The sequence below is a fragment of the Leptodactylus fuscus genome, chromosome 9, assembly GCF_031893055.1.
Source record: "Leptodactylus fuscus isolate aLepFus1 chromosome 9, aLepFus1.hap2, whole genome shotgun sequence".
Lineage (NCBI taxonomy): Eukaryota > Metazoa > Chordata > Amphibia > Anura > Leptodactylidae > Leptodactylus > Leptodactylus fuscus.
In genome coordinates this window covers 39,504,679-39,525,946 of record NC_134273.1, presented here as the reverse complement: position 1 = coordinate 39,525,946, position 21,268 = coordinate 39,504,679, and the positions used below count along the sequence as shown (strand labels likewise).

The following is a 21,268-nucleotide window of genomic DNA, read 5'->3' as shown; positions in this document are numbered from 1 at the left end:
TGGACCGGACAGTGATGGGGGGCACCAGAGGACTGCCAGAAATCTGTAATTCCTGGACAGCTCCTTTAAGGAAGCAGTAGGAGGGGTCTGGCACTGTTGGTCCCTACTGACTTAGGACAAGAGAGCTCCTCAGAGCACTCAGGACGTGGCGCTGCCTGGCAGAGCAGACTTTTCCCCAGGTTTAGACAATACAGTGTTCTGACGTGTTGTTTGAACTTTCCTGTTAAATATTGATTTAAATGACCAAAAGAAACTTTCCAGCCTGTTGGTAGGGGGTATTAAGTCTCTGTTTCCACATCTGAGTGTTTGGATGGTGAGTACATGTGTACAGTTTGTCTATTTAAAAGGCATTTTATTGGTCTGAGTTGCATGAATCATACATTGGCGCCAAGCAGAAAGCATTTGTAAAAAGAGTCAGTGGCAATGGTGCAGTGTGTTCTGTGACCAATAACGGCGCTATGCAGATGGCTGTATACTCACACAACCTTTTTGGGTTTTTTTTTTTTTTAACAATGACAAACATTCATAATCTGCTTTTCTCACAGAGACTCAAAGCGCAAGGAGGGCTGTGTATTAGGGGAGTTAGTTGCACAGGGAGCCAATTTATATGTTCCAAAATCACAGGCAAAATTGAACAAAAACTATACATATTCGGCATATATGTAATCTGAAAAATACAGTTAACATGTTATATGTACCACACAGTAAACTTGGTACAGCAAAACCAGAAAAAAGCAAAGGTAAAATTGCATTCTATTTCTATTTTAACCCTTTTTTTTTTTTTTTTTTTTTTTTACGGTTTACAAATCTAGTGTTTTGAATATAATGTTAACACTTCATTGGCAGCAAAAGGATAACTATATGAGGGGGCGTTCACACCTGCGCCCCTGTGCACACTGTGTCATTCCGCCGGGCTTCTGACCTAAGTCCCTGCAAACCTGCACAGGGGATGGGTTCCCGGCAGCCAGTTTTAAAACCCATTCATTTGAATCGGTTTTAAAAGCTAACCGCCTGGGTCCATATGCGGCCTCTCCGTGGGGAAACTGTTTTTTTTTGGCAGACACAAAGTCGGACATGCAGGACTTTGTGTCCAGCCAAAATAAAAATCACGCTTTCCCGTGTGCAGTTTCTCCAGGACTTAGGACAGAAACCTGGCGGAATGACACAGGGCGTACAGGGGCGCAAGTGTGAACACCCCCTGAGGCAGTTTTGTACAAAGACGCTTGTTAATGGTCATTTTCCACTGAGAGGTTTTCAGTAACAAATGCCAGATGGAGATCTAGGAAGTCATTCTGCGCTTCGTTAGCTTTATTAATACGCAGCAGTCATTATACTATATGTGACCAAACAAGCTTTATGCCGTCATTCTGCTTACTCCTAGTGGATAAAAATCAGTCCATGGTCATGTGATACATAGTTCATGGTCATGTGATATACAGTCCATGGTCATGTGTTGTACAGTTCATGGTCATGTGATATACAGTCCATGGTCATGTGATATACAGCCCATGGTCATGTGTTGTACAGTTCATGGTCATGTGATATACAGTTAATGGTCATGTGATGAGCACACAGGTGCACAGCTTGTTACCAGATGTCTGATTATTGTGCTGTGACTATAATGAGTGGCACCTGTGTGTCCATCACATGACCATAGACTGTAGATCACTTGACCATGGACTGATTTTTATCCCTTGTGGGTGTTGGGGTTGAGTGTCTGTATGGCAGCCACTAAATCCCCTACTCCACAAGGCTCCCTGCGTTTGGAGGCCCTTGATAAGAGAAGCTCATCACAAATGTTTTCTCATTGTCTAATCCCATTGTGTAAGGACATTTAATAAGACTAACTAAGGTTTGGTCTATGGATAGCTTGCTTTGGGAATTATTTCTTCTATGACTATTCAGAATGAGGGGGCAGATGCTACCAAATATACAGTTGTGTACCCAGGTAGATGCCTTATATCCAGTAACATACAACTGGTAATACAGTATTAGCCTTTATAAAAAAATGTTTTTAAAAAAGTCATATTCACCTTATTAGTTCCCCGTCACCCTCTTCTGATGTTGTGGTTTTGGAAATCTCAGCATGTTAATTATATTTATGGAAAAGCGTGCAGTGTCCGTATAGGTGTAATGGGAGTAGAAACTCTTTTTGTGAAAAGTGCTGCAGGAAAAACCATGATGCGTTTCCTCCAAGATTTTTCCCGCAGTGATTTTTTGCTGCAGCCCGCTACGTGGGGTCCTAGTCTTAAGCTCAGGTTGTCAGACTGAATGTATTAGATCAGATCAGATTTTTGTATTATTATGTTTATGTTAAAACATCAGTGAAAAATGGCCCCTCCTTTTTGTATTTAGTGCATTTCTGTGTTGGTCAATGGCATTGGAGCCGTACACAATTTTTGATAATTTTACCCATACAGTTTTATGGTGTAATACATCTGGGACAAAATACGGACAGGCACACATTTTTTATTTATTTTTTTAACAGACCAAAGGTGTGTGAAAAAGAGCAGTCACATGAATGAATACTTAAAATGAATGGTTCCATATGCTGTCCATGAAAAACGCAGAGCTATACGCAGAGTATGTGAAATGTGGAGGTGTCAAGTACTCATGCTGGTTCCATGTTGAGAAATGAATACTACATACAGTGCTGAAACAGATACTTGTGTTGGGTATCTCCTCGAAAACAACACATACTCCGACCACGGGTGTGAAATAATTTTGTACAGATTTTTTTTTTTTTTTTTTTACAATAAAAGTATTGTCATAATCACTTACAATACGTAATGTCTGATGAATTAGTACGCGATTTCTTCATGCTGGCTTACGAACCATTTTGTTAACAGTGCTTCTTAAATTGTGAGGTGTCCCCTAGTGATCCTGAACTAGACAGTCCTTTCTATTCTTGCACCAATTTCTGGTTTAGCAATATAATTGACCACTTTTGTACTATGTTAACTTACGTTAAGATTAGTGTTGAGCGAGTAGTATTCGATCGAATACCTTGCCGCCATAGGAATGCGTGCAAGTGGCCATACACCAAGGGGTTAAACGCATCGAATATTCGATGCGCTTAACCCCTTGGTGTTTGGCCGCTTACACGCATTCCTACGGTGGCGAGGTATTCGATCGAATACTACTCGCTCAACACTAATTAACATTGTATGGATTTCGGGAGACACATTCATTGAGCAGTATTTATAATTTTGGCATGGACGTGGATGGTAAGGCCCAGTTATCACCTTGTTCAGTCTGGCAAGGCCTCAGTAGACAAAGCTTGAGAAGCTCTGCTATAAATTAACTTGCGTCCTTATACCAAGCAGACTTATATGTATACTAAACCATTTTCCTACGTTATAAAAAAGCAAATGAATGAGCATATGACTGAGAGAGATCCTGGAACCATTAAAAATAAAAAAGCAACATATTTTCAATTCTTCCTATATACAACAAAGCTGAAAGTGGTGGCTTGTTAACACTTAAAAGCATTAAAAAATAATTACTTTTAATGAAATGTGTGAGAGAAGTAAGAACATCCTCTAACTGTTTAGTAGTAGTCATGAAAGTCATCTTCATCTTCTTCCTCTTCAACTATTGGCGCATGCTCCTCTCTATGATACTGCGGAAAATCATCATCATCGTCATCATCATGATCACCATACCTTGTATCATCTGGTAGTGGGTACGGAGGGATTAGGTGCACCTGACTGTCACCAGCACTGCGCTTCTGTTCACCATAATAAATGCTTTGTATGTGGGGGAAGCAGAGGAAGGCCAATGTGCTTACAGGCCCCTTCAGTCGATTCTGGTCCACGCGCAGGTAGGTTAGTCGGTGCGATTGATCCATTATTGGGCACATTATAGTTATGTTTATTGCTGAAAGAGAATGTAATGACATTTTCAGATTATAACCCTTTTGTCAATGAGAGATGCTATATATATGGTGTGTATGTGTATATATATATATATATATATATATATATATATATATATATATATATATATATACACACACCACAAGACTCTGCATACAACACAGAAGACTCCTACGTGTTCATGGTGATTTCCCTTATATTAGAGGTATTCCCTGACTGGCTCACTAGTATCGCCTCTCTACAGTACAGGGCGGTATTACATGTTCTGTACTTCTCTTTACCTGTGTCACCATGAGCTGTTCCCAATTGAGAGCGGTTTCATCTTATTTTTCAGGTGCACTGTATGTACTTTTTGCTGCTGTCGCCATCATAGAAAGTGAGATCTAGCCTTTAATGCTGCTTTCTGTCCTTTATGTGTAAGGATTTGTTATATCTACCGTATATTAATTTCATGAATTTTTTCTTTAATCTTCATTTTTTTCATATTTTGGGACTTCTGAACGGCTTACTAGTTTTCCGTACAGTTCTAATCCCAAGTAACAATGGCTTCAACTTTCAGTAGTTGTCCTAAAACCAGCTAGTATTATAACTTGAGGGACCATTGTATATTCACATGCAAAGTAGATTAAATGTATTTGCAATTCTCTGTATCATTATAATGAGTAGAGCGGGTTTTCTTCACCTTTCCCTTTGTGTCTGAGCATTTGTAAAATATTTTAGGAGAAAGTGACATCTTAGCATCTAATAGATTTTCATTCTACTTCACCGGCCTGTGAACTCACTGTAAATGTCCAGGAGCCAAAACATTCATGTGGTGTAAATCCATAAATTGCATTTTTATTGGAAGGGAGAAGGAAGAGCAAGTAACACCAAGACATTGAGATTGACTTAGAGAGCACAGCTTAGTTCTGACGTCACATCAGTAAGAGCCCGCCCAGCGCCCACTGGAGGTGTCCATAGTACACAGCTGTCATAAGATTCTGGTAGCCCTCTAGCTCTATACTTCCACTAAGTATGAGCCCATATTCATGCTTAGGTATTTTCTATTGGATTCCACAGAAATCTGACTTAAATATAACCGTGACATCTTTAAGCAATGCTTGCGCCCCCATTGAGCACTATATAGATGCACACAGTCCTTGAGTCTTCCTACTACTAAGCTGGAGGAGACTCAATAAGTCGCCATTAGCCTCCTTAGCCATGTGCATGAGACACAAAGGTGATAGACCTTCTCTAATATAACCAAAGATACTTCCCACTCCCCTTTTCATTATTCTGCCTTGCTTTGTCACAACATGCATGTTCTATTCATTAGAAGATTTGTCTATATTAATTATTAGTAACCAACCTGTTGTTTTTGTAAAAAGGTATTTAGATAATGTTCTGTCATTCTGTATAGTTTTATTATTAAAAATCCTTATAATAGGAACCCGATCAATGGTATTCAGTGTCTATAAAAACTATATTGAGTATTTTTTTTATACATTTCTGAAAATCTCAAATAAATATCATCCGATCTTTTCAGAAAATATGTTTGTTTTTAATGTATTTAAATTTTTTATTTCGGTGTCTAAGTACTGTAATAATCAATTTTGCAGATGGGGGAGGTCTTATTTATGATATTTTCTAAATTCTGAATGGACACAAAAAAGTCCATTTTCTTATAGAAGTCAATGTAGTAAATATGTGGTAACCACTTACTTTCAAATTCATTGTCCTGAAGATACAGGTGCTCCAGTGATCGAGGAACATAGAAGATGCGTTTTAGTTTGTTATGGCCCAGGTTGAGTTCCATCAGTTTTGGAAGGTTGAACATGTACAGAGGAACCTCATCGATTTTGTTGTGGGACATGCGAATTGCGATCAGATTTGGAAGCTTTGCAAAATAATCATCTGGTATCTTGGCAATGGAATTATTCTCCAGTGAAAGATACATGAGTGATGCTGGAAGGCTCGCAGGCATTGACATCAACTTGTTGTTACAGATATTGAGTTGCATCAACTTTGTCAGCTTGCTTAGTGTTTTTCCCTTGATGTTATCAATACGATTGTTGCAGAGGTCAAGCATGGTCACGTTGACTAAGCCCTGAAGATCTTGTTCTCTTACTTTATTAATCTTGTTCATACCCAGAAAAATCCTTTCAACAGAAGTAGAAATAGGTGATGGGATCTCTTCTAAGTCATTATTGTTCAGGTATATTTGGTGTAGGTGAGAGGATGTGGCAAACACACCCGTGTCAATTTTACTTGACTTTAGTTTGTTGTAGCTGAGGTTAATCTCCCTCAGAGAAGTGGCATTAATGAAGGACTTCATAGTCACCGCTTCAATCTCATTGTGTTGTAGGTAGAGTTGTTGAATGCGAGAGGGTATTTGAGGAATGGTCTTCAGCTTGCGATTGTCACAGTACATGGTGAATAATGATGATGGTGGACAGAAGCATTCTCTTGCGCAGTCAGTTGAGTAAGGTACACTTGGTACATTATAATCTACGGTGTGATGGAAATGAATGGGTGGTTGATATGGAGTATCTGGCTCAGGTTCATAATCTGTGTCATAGTCATAACCTTCGTATTGGCACAGTCCTTGTGGTACAAATATCAACGCTACAACCAAAAACTGCACGAGAACGTCCATGGTACCCGAAATTGTGGAAATCTTAGAATAAAATAAAAGTTTGAAGGTTATGTAAGTACGTGTGAAGTAAACACAAAGTGAGAACTGAAGTCTAAGTTGTATTTACATAGCGATTGCAGGATTTCACAGCTCATGGAATAAACCTATCCATCCAGAGCTCCCTTGTGCCTCTCTCTTCTCTTTTTGGCTTAGTTTATTTTAGCCAACTGGTTAAAATTAGTCATGTGTTTGCTTTAGAGATCTGTAGAAAGCATGAGATGTGTTTCAGTCCTTTGTTTGCTGCTTTTGGATTTTGAGGTTTATGGTCAGACCAGCACAGCTCACTGGACTCCAGAGGAAATACTGTACTGGGAGTGAAAGCTCTGCCCTTACACTAAATCTGATCAACTACTTCCATGCCAAAAAAAATCTATTGTAAGGGTTTGTCCATTAATAGACAAATCCTCTAACAGTTAAGGATTTTTACACTTTGTCTTTTTTACTAGATGTTTAATATAAACCTCAGCACATATCCAAGTGGGCACAAAGGTAGCCATAGCTGATATTATGTAGATTTGTGATAAATTCATAGTATTTGATGCCCTTCCATTCATGTAGTTAACTGGAATAACAACACAATATTATGTATCTACCTACAGCAATGTGCTATACTTGTTAGCTTAAAATTGCAAAGAGTAAGACATGTACAGCCAAGAAATCTGAAAAGAAAGGGTTTGACAGTGGAGTGACAAATGAAGATTGCTCTGCCCCTAACCCTGGCCTGCTGACCCCACTTATATAGCCCCATACAACCCTTCAAGCAATTTTTCTAGCATGAGTTCTGAAGTATATGAGCTGCATGATGGAAACATTAATTGAACAATTTTGCTGCAAGACATATTAGAAGATATATTGGGTTTTGGCCCCTTGCACAGATACTTATAAAACTTGAGCATGTTTCAATTCTTGCATAAACCACAGCTGTTTCACCTGGCATGCAAACAGAAATTCTCATTAAATACAGCATCTCGGTTATAAAGCTCTTGATATCTGCTTGTATGAAGAAACAACCGGCTGGCTTATATTATAAGACTTAAGATGTGGTCATACCTGAGTAAGGGTGCTCCTTGTGTTCTGTGAATGGGAGGCAAGGCTGGTGTGCAGATAGCCTCGGAGTATGTACCACCGGATGCTGCTAAAAATCCAGCTCTGTCTAGATTCAGAGATTGCCTTGAACTGTCTTTGAAGAGGAGCAGCAGTTCTTTACTAGCAAAAGCTGCCTTGACTTAGATGCCTAAAATTATGTGTGTCCTCTCATTGTAAGTCTCCTAGAGGGGAAATAAAAAGTATATGCTTTGTGATTTTGGCCGAGTTCAGTGGGTTTAATCTGTGTCCCTTCTTATTTTCGGTTTGAGGTGTGGCAAGAAATTCCCTGAAGAAAAAAAAATCTTAATAGAGGAATATGCACATAAAATACACATTGCTCCATTGCCAGAGCATCACTCTTACTTGACTTTGGATTCTACTGCACTTTTTTTTTTTCAGCTCTTCTAAATTGCCAAATACCTTTCCATGATTAGATATGCAGTAGTCATACTATAGCAAATGTCTGCTTTTCATCATCAATTATTCTAGCATATTTAGTCCAGCACTCGCAGCTCTTGGCCATATCTTTACTAAACCACCATCTCCAACGAGCCGAAAAACAATTTAATAACAATTAAATATGTTATAAATACAAATTTTTGTCTGATTTTTTACTACAATAATAGTGATTTCAGTAGAGAATGCCATAAACCCACAATAGTGATAGAAGAGGCCATCCAGTATGCGCTTTGGTCTTCCCTATTATTATTCTATTAATTTATATACCACAAACATGTGCCCCTGCCGTGTACAGAGCTTGTCATCGCTGCCTATCCCATTGGAGCTAATAATATATATTTCAAACTAACATATCCGTATATTTTTATAGTGTGGGAGGAAAGCTACACAAACAGGGGAAACATGCTAACACCATGCAGATGTTGGATTAGAATCCAATATAACAATGCTAACCACAGAGCCATTGTGCTTATTATTATTGGAAACATTTTCACTTAAAAAAAGGGGTAACTGGGATATAAATGGTGGAAATGTGGCTATAAAACAGACTTTTAATAGTTAATGTGGCTCCATTATATAGCAGCCTGGACAGTATCACGCATAGAGTATATCTACATGTACAAAAAATTTAGGCATTGATGTAACCCGATAGGTCCCGAAGAGCACACATAGAGTGTAATATAGAAATAAATTACCTGGCAGGGCGAGATCCAGTCTTAAAGTGTCTTTTCTCAATGACCATAAATTTCCAGCTCAACCTTGAAAATCAATTGCGATGGAATATCGAGCTCACGTCTATAGGGTAGAGAATAGGGGCAAACCTTCCCAGTGTTTGGTTGAAATAATTGGATATAGCAAAATGGTTTTTGTTTTCATCATATTTGATTGGTAATTCTTGATGGCTTGCCTGGACAAGTTTTTATGACAAAAAGCGTGATTTTAGATCATAGAAAAGTATTACAGGAATGTGCTATAGTATATGATAGTTGTGTGTATTGGGGTAGCTTTACCTTTAAGCATAATGCAACAAATTCCTGGGAGTTATCATTTTTCCATATCAGACTAGAATACTTTGCTTTTTAGGAATATCTCCTTTAAAGGGTGTCTTTGGGGAGATTAATTTGCCTTCCTTCCTTGGGCAATGTTATGGCTATGTAGTTTCTGGGCTGGGTCACATGAACAGCAACCCTTCCCCACCCCCCATCTCCCTTGTCTCCCCTGTGTTATAGTGTAGTAAAGCCAGCCCCCAGAAATAAGGTTTAATCTCCAGAGGTGACAACACTTCTTTACCATAAGAACTGTGACTCCTTGGAATACGTCGGGAGCTAGTCAGAGCTGAGATGCCTTTTTGCAGCAGAATAGTATTGATTCTTATGTAACAGTATAGAATGCTGGTTTCCTTTCAGCCATGTCTTTTCCCATCTGTTGGTTGAACTTGATGAACATATGTCTGTATATTAATTGTACTATGTAACTGAGGTTTCGCAGAACACTTGAGTTCCTCATTGCCAAACTCAACAGACCATATCTTTATCATGCTTTGTATACAGCATTGCAGGAAAACATAATAATTGGAAACATCATGTTATACAATGTCTTTTTATACTATAATTATAACATTATAACCCTTCCACCCACGCCATAATCTCTCCTACACTAAATTTTATTAGTAGTAATTTGTATTCCAATAGGTAATTCTCTCCAGGAATCCGCCAGACTCAGATTTGTCCAATCAGCTGACAGATTCTTCACTTCAATGAACACATTTTACCTCTCCAGAGTCCAGTCCAGCCGATGCCTGGCACCCCATACTCAAAACCCATAAGCACAAAACCCATAAGCACAATTTTATTACCACTTTTACTACAAGACAAGTTAGGAAAATTCTCCAGTGCCATTGGCAAGTTCTACTTCACTAACCTTATCTGAAGATAACCCAAGAAGATCAGCCAGACCCTGTGTCACTTTCAGATGGTGTGTCACATTATGGAATATCTCAGGCTAAAACTATCCCTACCATGAAGATTTTATTCTCCATCCTACAAGGGTTCTTGTTTGTTTTTTTTTTGTTTTTTTAAATTAATAATGGTGATAATATTACACATATTACTAGTTATTTTTGTGTGTTTTTCCAGGTAGTCCCACACTTCAAAGACATACTGATAGAGAATATACACTCACCGGCCACTTTATTAGGTACACCATGCTAGTAACGGGTTGGACCCCCTTTTGCCTTCAGAACTGCCTCAATTCTTCGTGGCATAGATTCAACAAGGTGCTGGAAGCATTCCTCAGAGATTTTGGTCCATATTGACATGATGGCATCACACAGTTGCCGCAGATTTGTCGGCTGCACATCCATGATGCGAATCTCCCGTTCCACCACATCCCAAAGATGCTCTTGATTGAGATCTGGTGACTGTGGAGGCCATTGGAGTACAGTGAACTCATTGTCATGTTCAAGAAACCAGTCTGAGATGATTCCAGCTTTATGACATGGCGCATTATCCTGCTGAAAGTAGCCATCACATGTTGGGTACATTGTGGTCATAAAGGGATGGACATGGTCAGCAACAATACTCAGGTAGGCTTTGGCGTTGCAACGATGCTCAATTGGTACCAAGGGGCCCAAAGAGTGCCAAGAAAATATTCCCCACACCATGACACCACCACCACCAGCCTGAACCGTTGATACAAGGCAGGATGGATCCATGCTTTCATGTTGTTGACGCCAAATTCTGACCCTACCATCCGAATGTCGCAGCAGAAATCGAGACTCATCAGACCAGGCAACGTTTTTCCAATCTTCAATTGTCCAATTTCGATGAGCTTGTGCAAATTGTAGCCTCAGTTTCCTGTTCTTAGCTGAAAGGAGTGGCACCCGGTGTGGTCTTCTGCTGCTGTAGCCCATCTGCCTCAAAGTTTGACGTACTGTGCGTTCAGAGATGCTCTTCTGGCTACCTTGGTTGTAACGGGTGGCTATTTGAGTCACTGTTGCCTTTCTATCAGCTCGAACCAATCTGGCCATTCTCCTCTGACCTCTGGCATCAACAACGCATTTCCGCCCACAGAACTGCCGCTCACTGGATGTTTTTTCTTTTTCGGACCATTCTCTGTAAACCCTAGAGATGGTTGTGCGTGAAAATCCCAGTAGATCAGCAGTTTCTGAAATACTCAGACCAGCCCTTCTGGCACCAACAATCATGCCATGTTCAAAGGCACTCAAATCACCTTTCTTCCCCATACTGATGCTCGGTTTGAACTGCAGGAGATTGTCTTGACCATGTCTACATGCCTAAATGCACTGAGTTGCCGCCATGTGATTGGCTGATTAGAAATTAAGTGTTAACGAGCAGTTGGACAGGTGTACCTAATAAAGTGGCCGGTGAGTGTAGCTTGTGAGCCTTACTTGGGGCAAGGTTGACAGCTCTTGTAAAGCGCTACAGAATATGATGGCGATATATAAGTAAGCAAAATAAATAGTCATTTAGCTCAGTGGTTATGGATGAGACCTTTCCCATCACAACATTGTAAGGCGGTGTTCACACTACTGTCGCTGTCTGCCCCAGGGTCTCCGTCTTATTCCCTGGGGAAACTGGATAGGGGATGGCTTGCCAGCGGTCAGCTTTAAAACCCATTCATTTTTAAAGGCAACCGCCAGTGTCTGTATGCAGCCTCTCCGTCTGGAAACCGGAGGGGGAGAGGCTGCATACGGACACCAGCGCTTACCTTTAAAAACCTATTCTAATGAATAGGTTATAAATCTGACCACCAACAAGCCATCCCCTGTCCAGTTTCCCCGTGGTTTAGGACGGAAACCCCGGGGCGGACAGCAGCAGTAGTGTGAAAGCCCCCATAGACTGTGGGTCAGACCATGGAATACCTGCAATATGGAGGGGAGACCATCCTACCAGTCAAAAAGAGAACTAACAAACATCTCTCCAACACATCAAATGGTCTGCTAATGAGATTCTACGTAAATGCAAAAGTAATCTTTACATTCATCGGTCATATGGCCTGTTTGCAGGTCAATCCCATTCAAGTAAATGGGTCTGAACTGTAACACTAAGAACAGCTACCATACAATGAAAAGCGTTGTGCTTGATAAGTAGTAAAGAGGCTCCAGTGCCTTCTCTAAGTCTTGAAAACCCCTTTAAGATAACTCCTATTAAACAAATACCAGATTTGTCAAACTCTGACAATGTGAATCCTGCCTTCAATGCAATAGTCTCATTTTTATGATATATACATAGATCCATTCATTTACATTCTGCTGTCACCTCCATCCAGTATCATAACAGGACACGTATCACATGTAATAGTACCCATGTTACTTATATTACCAGTTGTGATCTCTGCAGATTGTACCACACGTGAATTAACAGTCCAGTTGAGTAAACATCTGGTGCTAACCCCACTTCCTCGGCAGTTTCTCTCAAATTATCTGGTGCTTATCAAATTATCTACATATTTTAGGGACACCCCTTATGTAACCCTCAAATCCATACCTGTATGGGGCGGTGATTGAAACAGGTTTTACTTACCTGTGAAGCGTATTGAATTTCTATTCTAAACCCTAGAAGATCGAGCCAGATGCTTCTTTTTTTTCCGTGTCCTACTCCGATCTCTGCTTCCCATTGAAAACAAATCCACTGCTTTCCGGAATCAGCCCTCAAAATCTACGTCAAATTTTGCTATGTGAACATACCCTAAGATCTCTCTATGTGTCTATCTCTGCACCTAAGTGGTATGTATGAAGCATGTGATAAAGGTTTAATTTTATGAAATCACCTCCCCATACAGATGTATATGTCTTCAATCTGATAAATTGCTACACCACAGTAACAAAAGCCATGGAAATAAGTTGAGTCGAAGTGACTAACAAGCTGTTTTACTTAGTGTGGTAAAAGTTAAACTTGGCTACAAAAATGTTTAAAAAACAAACTAATGTGAAATCGTGTCAGCTCACTCACGTGTCTCCAGTCAATAGTCCATATAGAGTCCACCTTGATTCAGCCGTGTTATAATCCTCCTCAGTGAAATACGCCTGCACGGAAACTAGCCTCCCAGCTTGAGGTGAGATACAAATGGACGAACGATGAATCCAGCATGCAATCTCTGATAAAACGTAGCCTTTATTTGTGAAAAATATCCAAGATAAAAAATAAATAAATCGATATCTGATATTTCAAAGATGATCCATGATGGCGAGTGGAAAAGACAGCGTCTGGGTGACGCGTTTCGGAGCGCTAGATGGGCTCCTTACTCATAGCCTGAGTAAGGAGCCCATCTAGCGCTCCGAAACGCGTCAGCCAGACGCTGTCTTTTCCACTCGCCATCATGGATCATCTTTGAAATATCAGATATCGATTTATTTATTTTTTATCTTGGATATTTTTCACAAATAAAGGCTACGTTTTATCAGAGATTGCATGCTGGATTCATCGTTCGTCCATTTACAAAAATGTTTGCCATCCAAGCAGGGGTGAACCTGACTTTTTCGCCGCCTGAGGCGGACAACAGAAAGCCGCCCCCACCCCCCCGGGAGGAGGGGGCGGAGCGAAGGGGGCCGGGTGGAGCGAGGGGGCGGAGCGGAGTGAGGGGGGTGGGGCGGAGTGGCGTTAGCAGACAGAGAGCAGGCCCGGAGAGGGCCTGCTCTCTGCCTGAGCATGAGGGGAGGCCGCTGGAGCAGCGCTGCTCCAGTGGCCTCCCCAATCCACCGCTCAGTGACGCTAAGCTAGTCCAGGACAGCTTGTCCTGGACTGGCTTAGGTAACCAAAAATGCCGCCCTCCCCGGGGCCCTGGCATAGCGCCGCCTGAAGTGGTCGCTTCAGGTCGCCTCATGGGAGGTGCGGCGCTGAATCCAGGTACAGATAGGGGCATTGATAAATAGAAGAACCTGTTTGAAGATTTGTGCATATGCCTTGGCAGCAATGCTGTATATACACATTGCATGTTGCTAAGGGGTTAAAAATAAAATTGTAGGAATTCTAGGAAAATGGTTCCACGCTACGGCATAGAATACAATATTGGTTATCCCTATTAACATCTAAGGCCCTACATGTTTTCCTTTGTTAGTGCCGTGTAAAGAACACAATAGCATTTTGTCAAACCCTTTTCCCTTTAATCCTTTCACAGGATAATTCTTGCATTTTAATATACACAAATCAAATCTGAATTATAAAATGAAAAAGAAAGTCCTATTATACACTCATATCCATATAGTTTCAGAAAGTAGGCATCTGGCAGATGATAAAAATGCTACCCAGCACTTGGCACTTTTGGGTGCCTTTTGGTACTTTAGCAATGAACTGTCACATTTTGAAAAATCAAGGATCCTATCTCTACTGCTAGTTTACGTGGATTTAAGACTTTTCCTAAATACATTGCTTTATCAAAACTGCTTTGTTTGGCCGCTATCTTAATTTATTCACTTCATTGTTTACATGCATTTCTATGACCATGGGCTTATCTGCTCAGTCCCCATGTGACCTAGCTGCCTGCTCTCAGTGGGGAGGGAGGGGCTGAGTGCTGGGGGCAGCTCTAAACTGTGTATGTCTCTGCCACAGACAAGCAACGGAGCTCCTCAGATAAGGAAGGGGGCGAGGTGAGAACTCCAGCATTTCTGAGCTCTTATCTCTTGCTCTTCCACTTATCAGTTGGTTTAATTGATTTTGGCTGAGATAGGGAGTCCGGTACCTCTGTATGTATTACAAACTGACTCACCATCCAGCTCTGCTACATCAGCCTCTACATCAGCTTCATACTGTGGTAATTTATCCCTCATCACTAAATGCAAACATAGCAGATAGCAGAGCAAGTGAAACCCCGCCCACCAATGTGCCAAGAAAAAGAGGCAGTGAAGAGAGCACAACAAGCGTGATGGGAAAACCCTTTAACTGTGTAAAAATAAACTAAAGAACAATGCCAGAATGCCACCCAATAAACAGAATAAAAAGTTTGTACCCAGAATGGTAGCAATGCAAAAGTCATCTTGTCTTGCAAAAAACAAACCACTCATAAAAAATGTTGATATGTGTATTTATTGTACAAAAGTACAGTAGTTAAATATTTTTTGAAAAAACTATATAAATTGGTTATCTCTGTAATCCATACTGATCCACAGAATAAAGTGTTTTTCATACCACATGGCGAATGATGAAAAAAAGGAAGAAAAAACAATGCCAGAGTTGCGACATCTCATCACATAAGTAAAACCTCTATTCAGCGCTATCAATGGAGAAATAAAAGTAAGGGCTTTCAGACTGATGCAAAAACTAGATTTGTTTTTCTTTTTAAGTGTGTTTATTGTACAAGAGTACAAAACGCTTAGAAAAATTTGATATCACCGCGCAGAATAGTTTTTTTTTTTTTTTTTTAAGCATTCTCTCCCAGAATTAATAAGCTAATTTTGGTACATTGTATTCTCCCCAAGTCATAATACAGCTGTGTCGATAGAAAAGTGAATAAATTTATCGTCTCGGAAGTCAGGGAAGAAAAAACTTAAAAAAAAAAAAAATTACCATGACATAAAGGCGAAAAACGAAACGGCATGAAACGGTGGGGGAAAAAAAGGTTTTTTGTAACTCTCTTTATTGAAAAGTAAGAAACATCTGACAGAAAAAGTTTAGTAAAATATAATGAGGTAGAGGCAAAAGGTAGGGGGTCACCAAGGGGGACATTAGACACAGTAGAGATTTCAAGAGCAATGGTCATGGACCAAAAGTTCCAAATAGAGGGTAGCATGTTGGCTGTAGAGTGTAAGGCTGGGGAAGAGTTACAACAAGTACACCAGGCCCTTTGCAACTTTTTGAGAACCGTTCCCATGACTGAATATTAATTATTTCTAGGACTCCACTGAGTTGATCACCTTTTTCCACAGACGAACAAGGGGAACTATGGCCCGATTTTATTTTTCTTATGGTGACATTTTCCATCCCGAGGGGCAGCGTTTGTCCTGGAAAAATTAATTTGTGGTGAGGCTATAGTTCTTTATCTTGAATACCCTATGTGGGACAGGAACTACAAGTTTGTAGAATGTCAGCTGGAAACGCGACAAGGCCTTGAATAAGCGGGCATAGCCACACCATACGCGTTAGAGAACTTTATACATGTATTAAGCTACTTATTTCTAAATGGGTTTTATATTATACTGTAATCTAGAGTTGCTTTCCTAATTTTGCAGACTTCAGAGTGCATTTTCTTAGCATTCCTTCTTTACTTGGTGTTTATTGGGCTCTTTTATTCCCCCGAATTATTGCTTCTTTGACCTTTTCTTTTCTTGAAACTCCTGTAAAGCTCCAGCCAAGTTGCACGCTGGCTCCTTTTGACTCTACACTGGAACAAGTTGTTATATTGGAACGCTCTGCAGGAACCAGGAGATTAATTATCATGTGATCTTTCTGCCTCCCCATTCCTGTTATATACGCCATTGTGGTTCATTAATATTTATTTAGAAATTTCTTGCATATGTAGCAGCAAGATATTCCACCACACTGTACACACATTCTAATCATTTACACAAATTACTATCCTGCGGAGAAGCAATTTTAGTTTCCATCTCACAGATGAGTGACAGAGAAAAAAACACAACCAAAAAATTATACATGTATATCATCCTTAGTGACTTATATGGTGGAATTCAGAGTAGATGAGGTCTGCAGTAAGCATATGGAACTGATCAGCTTCACAGGCGGCCCCTGCTTGGATCAGCTGTTTGGAGCCGCTTTAGAGCAGTTGTCTCGGTGCCCTGTATAGCGACTCGGTGCAGGTACTGCAGCTCTTCTCCTATTGAAATCAATGGGAGCTGAGATCCAATAATGACTCCTAGAAACTACACTGGGACCGAAGTATCAGCAATATATCATGAATAACCCCTTTCAAAGGGTTAATCTAGTTTCTAAAACTGATGGCCTATCCTCAAAGATGGCGCGGCTCACTTGCTATACAAACTGTAGCAGTGAGTGTAAGTTCTGTAGCGCTGCCCCATTGAAGTCCCAGTTGCCTGGCCCGGACTTTCAGAAATAGTCAAATGGCGCTGCTCTGCATAGTTATTGTAACTATATAAGTGAATGAAGCGGCCCTAGAAATTCTACAGTGTTTCTATAGCTCCACAGTTTTGGAAGAAGTTTACAGTCCTATGAAAAAGTTTGGGCACCCCTATTAATCTTAATCATTTTTAGTTCTAAATATTTTGGTGTTTATAACAGCCATTTCAGTTTGATATATCTAATAACTGATGGACACAGTAATATTTCAGGATTGAAATGAGGTTTATTGTACTAACAGAAAATGTGCAATATGCATTAAACCAAAATTTGACCGGTGCAAAAGTATGGGCACCTCAACAGAAAAGTGACATTAATATTTAGTAGATCCTCCTTTTGCAAAGATAACAGCCTCTAGTCGCTTCCTGTAGCTTTTAATCAGTTCCTGGATCCTGGATAAAGGTATTTTGGACAAACAATTCAAGTTCAGTTAAGTTAGATGGTCGCCGAGCATGGACAGCCCGCTTCAAATCATCCCACAGATGTTCAATGATATTCAGGTCTGGGGACTGGGATGGCCATTCCAGAACATTGTAATTGTTCCTCTGCATGAATGCCTGAGGATTTGGAGCGGTGTTTTGGATCATTGTCTTGCTGAAATATCCATCCCCGGCGTAACTTCAACTTCGTCACTGATTCTTGAACATTATTCTCTAGAATCTGCTGATACTGAGTGGAATCCATGCGACGCTCAACTTTAACAAGATTCCCGATGCCGGCATTGGCCACACAGCCCCAAAGCATGATGGAACCTCCACCAAATTTTACAGTGGGTAGCATGTGTTTTTCTTGGAATGCTGTTTCTTTTTGGACGCCATGCATAACGCCTTTTTTTTATAACCAAACAACTCAATTTTTGTTTCCAAAATGAAGCTGCCTTGTCCAAATGTGCTTTTTCATACCTCAGGCAACTCTATTTGTGGCGTACGTGCAGAAACGGCTTCTTTCTCATCACTCTCCCATACAGCTTCTATTTGTGCAAAGTGCGCTGTATAGTTGACCGATGCACAGTGACACCATCTGCAGCAAGATGATGCTGCAGCTCTTTGGAGGTGGTCTGTGGATTGTCCTTGACTGTTCTCACCATTCTTCTTCTCTGCCTTTCTGATATTTTTCTTGGCCTGCCACTTCTGGGCTTAACAAGAACTGTCCCTGTGGTCTTCCATTTCCTTACTATGTTCCTCACAGTGGAAACTGACAGGTTAAATCTCTGAGACAACTTTTTGTATCCTTCCCCTGAACAACTATGTTGAACAATCTTTGTTTTCAGATCATTTGAGAGTTGTTTTGAGTAGCCCATGATGCCACTCTTCAGAGGAGATTCAAATAGGAGATCAACTTGCAATTGGCCACCTTAAATACCTTTTCTTATGATAGGATACATCTGGCTATGAAGTTCAAAGCTCACTGAGGTTACAAAACCAATTTTGTGCTTCAGTAAGTCAGTAAAAAGTAGTTAGGGGAATTCAAATCAATAAAATGATAAGGGTGCCCATACTTTTGCACCGGTCAAATTTTGGTTTAATGCATATTGCACATTTTCTGTTAGTACAATAAACCTCATTTCAATCCTGAAATATTACTGTGTCCATCAGTTATTAGATATATCAAACTGAAATGACTGTTGCAAACACCAAAATATTTAGAACTAAAAATGATTAAGATTAATAGGGGTGCCCAAACTTTTTCATAGGACTGTAGCTCCTGTACATGTGCTGTTCACTTCTATTAAAGTTACAGAAACAAGCTGGAGCAGCGCAGTCTCGGTGGTTGGAACTTGTGACCAGCCATCTCCGTCTCGCCTCTTTCCTTTACCTCCATCTTTGTCAACCCTTCATTCTGTTGATAAGTGTTGGTCTCACTTCTGGGATCCTTACCTATCAGGCATTGATGGCTTCCCAGGTATGCCCCACCCAATCAGACACTGTGAACACAACAAATGTGTCTGAAGGTGTGAAATATTGCAGTTGTGGGATGGATGCTGCATTGGAAGCAGAAGTTGTATAGCAGCACACAACCATTCACAACCGCTCACTTTACAGTGTGTACATATTCCCACACTACAGGATGACTGTGTGATAAAACATTATGTAACTGTGAAAAACGGAAAACTATAAACGGCTTCTCACACAGAATGACATCTATTTAGCGTAGTGACAGTTTCTGACTACTTTAGGACCTACTAGCTGCCTTGGGCCTGCTTGGACATCACAACACAAGGTTGGTGGGTCTTGACTTGACATCCCTGCAGTCGTACATTTCTGCTCATGTCTCAGATTTGTGGGATGGGTGACAACCACTACTCTTATTCTTAGCATACCTTCAGTCAGGGAATTCACTCCTCTTTCAGTGCAACTGTGTCATTATCTGGATAGAGACCACTACTCCTTACTCCATCAGTCTTTACTTTTCATCATGCTGTAGCAGCTACACCTTTTGCCATGTTCTGGCTGTTTTCTTCTTTGCTTGTCTCCTTTGTTGGGGACACTCAGTTACAGGAGGTAGAACAGAGTAACAACACAATACAATGTTCAATTAAAAGATACTCCACATTTGTTATTTAATGGGGAGTAAAAGTATTAAATGGACATATCAGGAGAGCTGACTGGTCTTCTTTATGATGCAGATATAGTTAAAACTCTTCTAAAACAAGTTATTATTTATAAACTATAAAGCTATTTATATAGGCATGTTATTTTAGGGGGAAGGGGTTGTATGCTTTATATTAAATGATTAATTTAGAATGAATACAGCTTCAGCAGTAGGAGAGTTAATGGTCAACCAAGGTAAATATGCAGAGTCCTCAGTCATGGGTGTGTGATACGTGGCATGTCGGACTCCAGCCAGCATTCAGTTACTGCAGATCTTTTCCATATGTTTCCTGTTCTTAGCTCCCTTTGCAAACATTATCCTTCCACAGAGAGAGAATCGAGAAAAGTAAGCATTCTCCTCTGTATAATCAACAGCTGATTCCGTGCCATTCCTGCAAACATCTATCCCTAATCCATAACTTCTTCAGGTAAAGGTGAATCCCCAGCTCTCTAGCTCACCGATTACAAAGTACCCACGTTGTGCCCAAATTAATGGTTTCCTAATTGTTCATTTTTCCAAATGGAAAAAGTATATTCCATTGTATATATTGCTCTAAGCAGGTTCTTTTAATCTAGTGGGATATGTAAAGATATAGCAAAGTTTATACAGTCTGCATGCCTTCCTAAGAAAAATATAGTGCTATGTTAATAGCAGACACATATCCATGAGACCACAAGCCACACAGAGATAATGATCTTTTTATTGATATATAAAAATCCTACTACAAGTGTATTGGGAGTGGGCCCTTAGACAGCTATGACACAGACAGAGGCTGAAAATGCCATTCATTGCTAATTGTCCAGCTATTTACTTCATTCAATAGATTCTGCTCCACTGATTGTGGAACAGTTGGAATTTTTTCTCTAGCCCCCACCGTTCCTGAGCAATCAGTGCCGTAAGTTTTGGTTGCTGATATGCTATCTGTGTTCTGTACTGTCAGGAGGGCAGTGTCAGTTTGGAGCAGACAAGTGGTGTGATTCTGAGCTCTGACACTGTCTGCCTCTGATTGTAGCTTCAATAGCTCTGATTCAATAGATTCTGCTCCACTGATTGTGGAACAGTTGGAATTTTTTTCTCTAGTTCCCACCATTCCTGAGCAATCAGTGACGTAAGTTTTGGTAAATTTATCTACTGACACTGGACAACCCCTTTAAATTTATGGGGATAGATCTAATGCAGACATGATGTTATTAAATAGACTGTTCTGTGCAGGCTGCCATAGAGTAGGGCTAACAATTACTGTGATGATTTGCAGATTCTTGTGGCACAGACAATTAAAGGGAATTCTGATTTTAGACAGCTATGGCGTCTGATAAATACAACTCCCCCCCCCCCCCTCCCCTCCCCTCCCCAGTGAATGCTGTGAATATAGAGACGATTCAAGTTCTGAAAACAGGCAAGCAGACTCAGAGTTGGTTGACATCTACGTTGGTATTCTGTTCGGGTGTGTCCACATGGGGGACTGTGTGCTTGCCGCCATATCTCCGCACAGAACATGCGGACAGGAAAGTAGTTCATAATCTATTTTCTTA

The 21,268-nt window shown here is 40.4% G+C and overlaps 2 protein-coding genes across 6 annotated transcripts in view; one reads left to right on the top strand and one right to left on the bottom strand.

The window, feature by feature from the left end:
* The window catches only part of CENPP (centromere protein P), a 193,562-nt gene that overhangs the window by 42,113 nt on the left and 130,181 nt on the right, over window positions 1-21,268 (top strand). The window lies entirely within an intron of this gene.
* Window positions 3,164-7,817, bottom strand: OMD (osteomodulin). Its single transcript, XM_075286509.1, has 3 exons — window positions 7,603-7,817; window positions 5,580-6,534; window positions 3,164-3,879 (listed from the first exon to the last, which is right to left on the bottom strand). Exons 2-3 carry the CDS (start codon window positions 6,511-6,513, stop codon window positions 3,551-3,553), a joined length of 1,263 nt encoding a protein of 420 aa, XP_075142610.1. The 5' UTR covers window positions 6,514-6,534; window positions 7,603-7,817; the 3' UTR covers window positions 3,164-3,550.